This window comes from Apis mellifera, linkage group LG4 (genome assembly GCF_003254395.2).
Source record: "Apis mellifera strain DH4 linkage group LG4, Amel_HAv3.1, whole genome shotgun sequence".
NCBI classification, from domain to species: domain Eukaryota; kingdom Metazoa; phylum Arthropoda; class Insecta; order Hymenoptera; family Apidae; genus Apis; species Apis mellifera.
The window spans coordinates 10,289,545-10,302,065 of record NC_037641.1 but is presented as its reverse complement, the minus strand read 5'-3'; the positions used below and the strand labels follow the sequence as shown (position 1 = coordinate 10,302,065).

Genomic DNA, 12,521 nt, shown 5'->3' with positions numbered 1-12,521 from the left:
AGTATCGCTTTGTTCGATAATGACTCGTGGAGGAAGGAAAATATTCATTATTGCTCGAAACTATTTATAAATCATCTATCATATCTTTCTACGAAGAAAATAAAACGAGATGGGATATAATTGCTACAACATTTTCTATCTTTGACCAAATTGAAACACTTTTCGTTTCATTTTTATGAAAAATTAGAGCATAAAAATAAATCGATCGTATCTAGATTGTAAATTGATAAATCGAAGTTTTAATTACTTGGAACAAATAGAAGAAAATTTTTTTCCGCCCGTCGATAGGTAAATGAAAAATGATTACCTCGATGAATTGGCTCGATAATTAAACATAATGATGGTTTCATTTTAACGAGAAAGTTTACTGGTGAAATTTTCTTACTTTAAGAGAAACAGAATATTTAATAAAAATTAGCGATGTTGTGTTATTATACAAAGTGATTACAGTTAAGGTTATAAACACACGTTATAAGCGTGTTATCACGTTAATACGTAAAAAAAAGAAATTTACTCGTAATGCGAAAACTCGAGTGAGGTTTTGTTTTTAGTTGAAGGTTTTTTTTTTTTAAGCAAAAAATTAATAAGAAAAGTTTGAACAAAAAATGTTATATGCTGACAAGTTGTTCGTTACTTTTTTCTTTTTTTTTTCTTTTTTTTACGTCATTGTAAAAATAAAGAAGATACATATTTTGCATAATTTTATTCAATATAACCTTACTTTACATCAAGCGTTATCCAAGCGTGAGCTCGAGTGCCCTCTGGGCCTCTTGTATCACAGAAGCCATGAGACGTTAAAGAAGTAGCCATGATATCAACGTTCCGTTGATAACTGCAAATTATTAGCATCGAAAAAAACACTTAAATTAATTTTTTTTTTAAATTTTATTCCTTCCCTGTTATTATAATTTCTCTGTTATTATAATTTATTACGAATTAATGACGTGTTGGAGAAGAAAAAAAGTTGTGCCGTGAAAAACAAGATGTGCGATAATAAATTAATGTCTACATTGTTTAATGCAGTTAATAAAGTGTTATCTGGATAACTTTATACCAATATCGAATGGGCAAATATTTACTTCACGTATGGACGAATTAAAGGAAAGGAACTGCAAAGGAACTCGATATCTCTGTTAAAATATCTTTTCTCCAAGAAATGATGTTTTGTTAAGATAAGTTTATTTTTATGCATTTTATAATTAAAGAAACTGGAATCTTTTTGGAAACTCGTTGCAATTAATGCGAGAAAAGAAAGGTATTTAAATCTTTAAGAAAATGCAATATTTATAAACAATTATTGAAAATATTCCGAACTTACGAGATAAATTCTTCGTAGGAGATTATACGGAGGATTTTTGCAAATTTTAATTTGGAATAAAAATGATCATTTTTTCATCCCATCTCTAAAAATTAAAAAAAAAAAATTTGACAACCACAAAAATACGTTTACAAAACAAAAAGCATGTAATAATTAACGTTTCGGTAACGTTTAAAAATTTTGTTTCGACAGATTTCACTAGATTTTTCTGATTTAATCTGCAAGATTAAAGGGCAACATTTTTCGTTATTGGAAAACAGTCACGCAATTTTGATATTTACGTTTTATCCCCACTATAAATATTCATTCCGTAACAGTTACAGTAATAGTTTTCTGATGTCATAGGCTACATTCCTACCTACAACCTGCTTTCGAAATGTTGCTTGTTACGATTTGTGACACGGAAAACATCTACTGTAACTCGTAAATTTCAACTTATTAATTCTTCTATGCTTGTTAATTGCTTGTTATTAAATTAGTACTAGACAATTTCGAATGCGGGGAATGTTGTGCTATGTTAGTCTCAACAACTAAACATTTTGAACAACTAACTTCAAAGCATTTTAAACGAATGGATCGATGTTCAAGCGAGCTTAGGACAATCTTTAAAGTAATTTTATTCTTCCATCGTGACGAGTGGTATCGATCATTCATTTTGACTTTCAAACGACCTTCAAGTTATTCTTAACCTTCAAATCAAATGTCATACAAATATCCTTGAAAAAATTTTCAAATGATCTTCGTCGATCGATTCGTTATAATTAAACGATCGAATGATATGGGGAAGTGGGATAAAATTTTTATTAAAAAAAAAACAATTTTTTCTCTTCGAGAACGGTGATGATAAATTTCGCTAAAATAAATATCGTATTTCGTATTTCATTGTATCGAACAGAAATACGATGTAAAGAAAACACATTGGTTGCAGTACAGAATAAAGGCGTTGACAATCTAATATCGTTTTTTTTTTTTTTGGACACCATGCTGCGAATTCTTTTCATTTGAAAAATTGATAACGCGATCGAGCGCGAAATTACGGATAGAATTTTTCCTTTACTCGAAATTACGAGTAGAATTTTCTTTACGCGCGGAAATTTCTATCGAGAGTTCGATTCGTGGAAATGATTGATAGAAGAAAGAATCTTCCAAGTTGAGATTGCATCCCATAAAAATTACGCATGATTTAAAGAGTTATATAAACGATCGATTTCTTGTAAAATTATTAATTATTAATTTCGTTGTAGTTATTAATTTCTGAATTATCCACGGATTTTCATAAAGATAGTAAAAAGTTTTCGCCGCAATATCACATAAAGCAAGCTTAACTCAAAATATTTGCATAATGATAGTTTTGCAGTGATTTGCACAAGGATAACATGTTTCTGGAAATTTTGTCTTCAACTTTTTATTGTAATCAGAAAAATTACAATGAAGTAAGTTTTCAGAGAGATTTTTCTCGATCACGTTTATGTACAAATGATTCATTTATTAGTAATAGTTTAATAGTATAACAATTTATTTCAATATATGTTTTATATTTATATTTCTTTTGATCGAGATATAATTATAAAAAATATAAATTACATATCATTTCTCAACAACTTTCCTCCAAATAATTGATATACCGGATTTCATTTAGCTGAACTTCATCTAGAATATCAAAACACCAACTTCTGCAAGTGAATAAAAGAAATTTTTTAATCCTCTTCTGTTAATTCGTTGTTCTTTAATCTTATCTCCCTACAAAGGAATGAACATTTTAGCAGGATTTAAATCACTTTCTATTTAGTTAACAAAAGAGATAAGCTTGATTATGTAAAAGCTAAATTAAAACTAAAATCAAATCTTTAAAATACGAATGACCTAATTGAAATTTAAGAATATCGGAATAGTTTTTCATTTTAATAAAATTAATTATTTCATGGAAATGTATATCGTCTAATTATAAATAATATTGTAAAAATTATAAAAATTATGTTATCTATATTTGAATAAAATAATAACGAGCAAATATCAAAATTTTTTGATCTTTCATAAATCTATCCATGAATCGTGAAAATTAAAAATTACGAATTTCCACGATTTTTTATTCAATTTAATAACGAAACATATGATTTCATAATACAACAATTTGATAACATAGCATTATTCGTAAAAATTAAGAAAAATTTATGATATGAGCTACATGCAACGGTAGAATTATACAAAGAAATATGGCATGATTAATCATATTTTCTACCGATGTTACTTTCTACAATATTTATTTCAAAATTTGTCCCCTATTTTTCAGATTTGAAAGCAATGACCGTCCCAGTCAATAAATTTCTCAAACAAACTTCGTTGCCCCTAGCAAAAGTTATTTTAGTTTAGATACCAGTTCTAGAAATAGGAATCTAGGAACTTTATTTGGATGTTACATCGAATATTTACGATTTAATTTTAAACTTGTTCCAACATTGCACCTTAAAATTATTATTTATCCATATACCATTCATTATTTTAAAAAAATAATAAGAAATATAACATACAAGAAATTAATTCGCACTATTATATCTTATTCTTCATTTCTTCTCATAAATGATTAAAAATGTGGTAAAATGAAAGATCCTTTTGTTATTTCTTTTTTTTTTTATAATCAAGATAATAATGTATCTAAATTTTTTTACATTCGAAACATTTTTCGGGAAAGGAGGATGATCTTTAATTTTCTAATGGAATTCTGCACGTTTTATCATGTACAAACTTTCCAATATTCCTTACGTAGTATCAAGACAAATTCACATATGTAACGATATAACGATTTTAAGAGAGATACGAGGTCAGGAATGAAAGAAATAGTTTGGATATTTCGTATTGTATCGAGTGGAGTACATATGTCCCATTGATAAGACCTACGTGGAACGTTCAACGTGACTTTCATGTTCAATGCCGTATTTTTCAACTCTCTGTGAATTACATACATTTTTCGTAACTTCAGATGAGATACCGATGCGCACACGTGGTGAATTTACATTTGTGAAACGTGACACTTAAATGATGTCATTAATAGTGTTGCACAAGTTATTTTGCACAAATAGTATTTTCCTTTTCTTGTTTTTTTATTTAAAAAAGAAAAGAAAATAGTTTGTTCTAATTCAATTTATTATAATTTGATATATTATTTTTTTTAAAATTGAATTATCGTAAATTAATTAATTAATTTTCACAATTCGTAACTTTCATACTTCGTTTTGTCAATAAATTATATTCTTCGAATTTTTTTTTATTTACATTATCAAGTAAATATCAACAAATTATTTCGTTCCATTCGAATGCAATTTCATTGCTCAAGGATAAATACAAAATGCATTTAATGAATTATAAATTTATTTATATTCCGAATAATTAATTATTTTTCTGCATAACGAAAGAGAACGTTGCAGAATTGTGTTCATATTCTAATACGAGTTAAAAATGATTCCTGTATGCTTGTTGGAATTGTTGAAAAATTGTTCTCAAAGGATGAAATCATTTTTACAAACATTTGCACGCATATTAACCATATGTATGTATTTAGATTATCGATCAAATGTTATTATTTAGTATTTCACAATCAAATCTAATATTTAGTCTTTGTAAATATAATCCTTAATTAATTCTCATAAATGTTTTAATCCGATTTCTGCTTCAATGATTATATACCACGATTATATTCCACGAACAAATTAAATCCAATTGAGCAATCAGTTCTTTTTATATCGGAGAGGTGCCATTTCCTGTTATAATTGTACAATTTTGAAGATCAATATCATGAACTGAACCATAATACGAATAAATAATTGGATGATTGGTTTTTCCATTCAGCATGATACAAAGAACATTTCATGCAATAAATCCTTTCTCGGTCACGATAATTAATTGTAATCATAAATAAGTAACAACGAGCTCATAGTAGGGATTAATGTAACAAATTACATTACGTTACCCTTTATATTCAAATTTAAATTCCAACTTTCGTTTCTAATGTCTTCTAATTCTAATTTAAAAGTCGATATTCAATTTATCGAAAATAACGTTCTAATAATATATTAAAATGTGTAATGAAAGTATCATAGATTTATCGTTTGGCTAGTAAATAAAATTTTTATATTAGAAAGGATAGAGAATAAAGAACAGTTGGAGAGAGAGAGAGAGAGAAATGTTGGATGAAGTAGATAAAGCGAGTACTAAATCAATACTTTTGTGTGGAGTTGGGAACAAAAATCCTGTCAGCTACATTGTTCCAGCTTTTGTCAGAAATGATCTCGTAGGGATCTATGATACGCGAAATAAACAATAATTTTTTATTTTACTCTACATTTATTTGACTTTACCAAACTTTTGCGTTTGTAAATATTTCGTATTTTCAAAATACGAAATTTTAATTAAAGTTGTAAATTAGTTAAATTCTCTTGATTCTCTGATCAAATAATAAGAAACAATTTTTACTGGAAAAATATAAACCTCTAAAATTTTATCATTTACGAATAGAAACAAGCGTCATCCATTTCATCTTTTTATTACACACTTTTTATTTCATCACGATAATCCTGACCAATAATTCTGATATTATTCTTCTTGAAAAAAGTATCTTTACATATATAACACATATGTACGTGTGTTACATTAGTCTGAAGAGTTGAAGAAATATTTTTAATCCACAAATACCTCATTAAATTAAAAAAAAAAAAATTAAAATTTTGTAAACTTGTATATGTTAATAAAAACGAGACGGTAAAAGGAAATAATTGTTCAATTTTACTTTTTCAGATATTAGAAAGCAATTTAAGCTTTCGCGAACACGATGAGTGTGGCGAAAATTTTAACATGGATTTCGTGTTCTCTCGTTGTATGCGAGTGCCACATTCGGAAGGGGCGCGATGAAGATGGCTCGAAGCTTATACGTATCAATGGTGACGTTATTCTCGGTGGAATCTTTCCTATGCACGAACAGGTATATTTCCATCGTACTCTCAAACCAAATAGTCCCAAATTGATTTATGAAAGCAAAATTCCATTACATTCCCGGCTTCATTGTGTCATTAAATTTCATTACCAACTTCGACTAAGCCACTTACCAAATTCAACTAACTTCGATAACTGCCTATAATAGTTTCATTTCTGAGGCCGTAAGCTCCATAAGAATCCAAACTTTCGTTCGATTATTAAAAATTTTAAATAATCATTGATTATATGATTCTATATCCTGTCATCGTTATGTGTATCCGTTGTAGCGTAAGTATCGTAGAAATCAGACAATTGTATTATTGTATTATTGTATATTATCATGGAGGAAAATTGAGGATTTTCGAAGAGGAGATTAAGAAACGTTTATAAGAATTTTGTAAATATTTCGAGAGAAAAGAAAAACAGATTGTAGAATATCGTTGAAAATATTTTGCAATACACTCAGGACATTAATATTTTCATAAAACTATAAACTTCAGGGTTCTTTTTTCATCAAATCTTTTTCATCTTCTGCATTTAAATTCATTTCCCTCCGAACAAATATTCTGAAATAAATATTTTTAAACATCTTTTTTAGGTTTAAAAATATATTGAATGACAGGTGAGAAATATTAAGAAATAGAAGAAAGAATTTAAATATTCTCGCAAATAAATAAATCATTCTCATTTATTTCAACGAATTATCGAATCGTTATAATCGCTTAAAAAAAAAAAAAAAAAAATCATGCGAAACGTTCTTTTTCCTTTCCTTTTCTTTTTTCTCTTTTTCTTTTTCTTTTTCTTTTTTCTTTTTTTGTCCTCCTATGTATAATCAGAAATGTTGCGCTCTACTTTCTTTCTCACTTCTAACTTATTGATAGAAGTGGCGCGTTTCGCACAAGCTCCAGGGAATTGAAAATACATACTTTTCTTTTTCCTAATTAATCTTTTTCCTACTTAATCTTTATGTGAATGCATCGAGTCATACAAAGTATCATCGATTGTTCGATTTACGTAGTATTTTTCTGTTTCGAAATCAAAAATTAACTTTTATATCTTCGAATAATCTCTAATCGAGATCCGATCAATCCTCTTATTTAACCTTTTTAATTAATCTAATCCGTGAACGTGAACGTGGTTTCCACCAGGAAGGCAATTAATTATTCAGTGCAAGTATGTATTAATGCTGACATATATGCATATGCGGCTTTCAAGAGCGAATTACTCGCCTCTGCTCCGCTTTTAGACAGTTTAATGTCCAAGATCTATGCTACGTATATCCTTTAAAAGTAGCGTGAAGACAAACTGTCTGGATTTACAGTTACAGAGATCACGATGAGTCGTGAGGTTAATTCTTGTTTAAATGGCAATAATTTTTGTTTTTGGCCTGTTGCTAAAAGTTATTGTTGAAAATTAAAATTATTCGGTGCCTTAAATATCGCGAAATATTTGAAATTAAAAGACGCATATAAATCGTCGCATAAATATGTAACTTAAATTTTCTTCGTGTATTAAGCAATAAATCAAATAGAATCAATTTTGATTCTTCCATGGATGGATTTTCTTTCGATGGGCAATCCATTGGTGCGAGAAAATGGAAATTGACTTCTACAAAACTTGAAGAATATTTGTTTTTTGATAAGTCAAAATGGTATCATTCTGTGAAAAAAAAAATATATCATATAATTCCATTGTTAAAATATGATTATATTAGATAGATAGAAGATAAAATAATAGGAGGAGAATGTAAGAGTAATTTGGTTCAGTTTTCTACAAATTAGCTTTAATGGTTGAATCTATGCTACATCTGAACCAACGAAAACTTTCCAACTGTTCCTTTCACTGTTTAACAAAACTTTGCCAATTTGTTGGACTCATCCAGCGTGCATTCTCTTTTAAAAGATAAACACAAACAGCTAATTGTTTACGATATACACGTTAACAGTTAAATAGTAAATTAAGTCTATACTATACACTTTAAAATGATACTAATCGTTTAAAGACTATGATTTAATGATTAATAATTTATTCAGATGTTCCAGATATCCTTTTTTCTTATATTAATTACATTATAAAAAATTTTATCCCTTCACTATTAGTTATTAAATCTTAAAAGTTATGAAAATTCTTAAAGTTCTTATCTGTAAAAAAATCATTTATATTTAATGGGGAAATAAAGGAAGGTATATTTGGGAAAAACGTGTCAGTTTTTAATATCTCTGAAGAAAGTTTCTGAAGATAGTAAATCAAATGGAAAAGAAATGAAACTGCAGAAAATCGTCTATTGTGAGATTAAAATCCCAGGGAGAGTCACTAGAGTTTTAAAGTATTGTTAAAGTATTGTTTAATAATATTTTTCAAATTATTGAAACTTGAATTTTTCTCGCATTCAAAAAACGAAAAAGTAGGATATCTAGGTCATATAGATCAAAATCATAAAAGAGAAGAAAATCGTAATAAAAAAATAAATTAATTAATATTTGTTGACAAAATAATAAATATATGGAAAATTATTGTTATGTCATAAGACATGTCACATATAGATATGTTATAATTTAAGTAATATTTTTTAACAATGATTGTTTAAATAACATATAATTTATACTACAAATAATTATATATCATAAATAACAGATATTTTGTTTGATTATTATATTCGTATATAATTATACTTGAGTTTATTTGAAAGACAAACAAATAATTTTTCCTTAAATTATTTCAATATTCCATCTATGAATTGAAATTTTTTTTTATTTTCTTTCGTGTTTATATAAATTTTTTTTCGCGAAATAATTTTTCCAACAATTTCCGGTCTCCATTACCTCGACATAGCCGACTGCGTCACAAATACAATTTTTCTCGCATAGTATCTCGCACATGCAACTACAAAAGCTTATGAAATTATTTCTTTTTTTTTTTTTTTTTTCGTTTAATTTTATTTAATTCAATTACAAAATTATTTCAAAATATCTAATAGATTTTGACGCGAAATAAAGTTATTGCTTAATACTTTCATGCTATTATAAAAACTACTAGATATAACTTATTATATTTTCGAATTATTATTTTTTTGCTTTTATTTCGTATAAAATGCGACCAACAATGACGAATCAAAATTCAAGTCGAGTTAAGAGAAAATTCAACAGGATGAATCTTGTAACCAGAAGCTACGAGGCTTCATAAATAACGAAACGAGAAGTAGTTTTAAATATTGAAATACGATTCAAAAAAATGAAACAGAAAATATTGTTCGAATTTTTTTCTTATTATTACGTACATTTTAAAATTTCTAGTTTTTTATTTCCAATTTTTTAAATCGAACTTTCCTTCACAACAAAAAAAAAAAAGATTCAGCAATTAAAATGATTCATACATTCAAATGTAATATGTGCTGAAATTTTTGTTCGTAAATCATAAAATCGTATTAATTCTTTTCTAGCTACTTTTTCTTCCAAAAGTTAATCACATTACATTGGAAAAATTCCGTTTTTTTTTTTTTATTTTATTATATCGTTCGTAATTTAATAAAAGTAAAATAATATTTGCAGTAGTTTCGGAGAAAACAGTTTGTCACGCTTTATTTATCTCACCTTATATAGATACATACACTATACGTATACAGAAAGTGGAACATAAGATATACTATTGTGAAAATCTTGTACAAATCTTCTCGCTCTCGAAATGTTGTTGACTCTTATGTATACTTGTAACTTGATTTAAAATCGGCAATCGGTTCTGTCGATCGGCCAAAACTGATATTGCTATTTGATTATCATTTTTATTGCGAGAATTTACAAATAAAGAGAATTGTTAATTCAAGATACACATCTTCTATTTGATGTTTATCTCCGTGACAATTTATTATTACACGAATAAGGAATCAAAGATAGAATGAGAATTATTTACAATATTATAATTTAATATTTCGTAATAAGAGTGTAGATTCTTTTAAACTTACATGAGTGTAAATTTTCGATACATGTATAATTCAAAATATTGTTAAAGAATATTTTACCTTGTACATATTTTCACATGTTATATCATTTACAAAATATGATCTTTTATTTCTCAAGGATTATTCTTTAAAAAATTTCTTAATTAATTATTCTTAAAAAACCTATCTTTGCAAATATTACACGTTTCTGTGAACCGTGAAAATATTAATAGATTATTTGTATCGTGTTTGAAGAAGAATTTTGAATAAAAGCTCGTTCTTTATGAAGAAATCCTTTTAAACTTAGATTTATATATATATAAAAACAAGATGTAAGAAAGCACGATTATCGGACAAGCTGTGAGAGTCGATTATATTACACGTGTATTTTATTCATGGCCGTGTATTCTTTTTATATTCAAAGGTGGCAGGTTCCATCGGTCAATCACCATGCGGCGCGGTGAAAGAGGAGAAAGGGATGCAACGTTTGGAGGCTATGTTGTACGTTTTGGACGAGATAAATTCAGACGATGATTTATTACCTAACACCACCTTGGGCGCACTTATTCTCGATTCTTGCAGCAGTGACACTTATGCGCTTGACCAGAGTATGGAATTTGTTAGATCCTATATGAATCAAGTAAGTATATTTCAATTATATCTCAGAATCTTGTCTTAGTTGTAAAAAAATATATATATATAATTTTATTGATTTAAAAATTCATACTTTCTTGCGATCTTTTTGAAATTTAAAATTTGTTGCTCTCGAGGAATTTTATTTTGCAATTACACGTTTTTCTAAGATTATCTTGTTTATCTTGAATATGCCTTCAAGGCTCATTCAAGATAGATTGAAATTTACCTATTTAACATCGATAGAGTTAATAGATGTAACATCGATCACTTTCAAATTTTACTTTTATTAGATTCTATTTATATTAAATTTTACATGATTTTCATTTTAGAATTTATTTTCAATAAAATTGATTGACAGTATTAATTGAAAATATTTAATATAATAATAAATGATTAATAATGATAAATGAGTTAATTGAAATTATATTTAAAATTAGTCTTATTGTAATTTTAACAAGAGTTTATAAGATAACGATATAAAAGAGAAAGAGTTATACAAGTTATATAAAATTTTTAATTAACTTTTTAAAGAAACAGAAGGTACATAGAAGAGATATCATGTTGTATTTAAAATTCTTATTCGACTAGAAATGATTTGGAAGAGCATCTGCTACCCCTGAGCTTTTATTTTATCCAGATGCGGCGATAAGCACTGATGCAGACATATCCTTAGCAAAGGCCACCATTCCTTTGGTATCTGATTTGAAGTAGAAAATTTAGAATCGATATCCTGTCATCTCCTTTGATTTCAAACATAATGGACGTTTGTATTGTTTATGTATACATGTATAAATCTGAACAAAAACTTTTTTTTTTCATCTACTAATTTTAATATAATTATTTATTATCAATATTAAATTTTAATTCCGTTATAACTTTATATTTTGAAATAGCAGTGGTCCACGGTGAAAATTATTCCCAACTTTTTGTCGAAATATTAATAATATTGAAATTGAAATTATTTTGTAATATAAAATTATAATTATAATAACATTTCCGAATTTAAATAAACCACGAAATTCATAGATTGAATGAATCATCAACTGTTTATCAATTATTTTTGGAACTCGTGATAATAATTTCACGTTGTACAGAGATTGTCGATAAACAAATCAACGAATAAAATCGTTTAATTGAACATTTCATTGTTCAATAAACTGTACCTTCGAAATGAACTATAAATTATCTACACTATTCTGTCTCGATTGAAGTATGATAATTTAATTGACATTTAAATATTAAATTTACCATGAATAAAACGGTGAAAATTAAAATTTTATTAAATCTAAACACATTTTTTATCCAATTATACGTACATTTATTTTTTACTATAACGGTACTTTTATAGAAACATATATAAAAAAAATTTTATCTCATATTCATTCAGATTTATTGATACATAAAACATTATCTTTCTTAAAATTGCAATATAAATATTTCTTGTGTTTATCGATGAAAATATCTCTAAAAGCATAAAATGTTTTCAAAAATGCATTGAATTATATATCAAGTGAAATGTTGTTTAAGAATTACGATTATATATTATATATTCCATATATAAAATAAATTTAATATGAATTGTCTCGAATAATTCTATTTCAAATAAAATTAAAAGATTCCAAAAAAAGTTGTAAAGAAAAATTACACATTATTTAAATGCATTCCGAA

General features: G+C 26.7%; 1 protein-coding gene across 2 annotated transcripts in view; it reads left to right on the top strand.

The window, feature by feature from the left end:
- LOC411760 (metabotropic glutamate receptor 7) overlaps positions 1–12,521 on the top strand; it is a 35,500-nt gene that overhangs the window by 14,779 nt on the left and 8,200 nt on the right. For both annotated transcript variants that reach the window (XM_006567284.3, XM_395227.7), the window contains exons 2-3: positions 6,107–6,290; positions 10,642–10,857. In XM_006567284.3, the coding sequence (XP_006567347.2) occupies positions 6,141–6,290; positions 10,642–10,857 (366 nt within the window). In that variant the 5' untranslated portion in view covers positions 6,107–6,140. The remainder of the gene's footprint in view (positions 1–6,106; positions 6,291–10,641; positions 10,858–12,521) is intronic.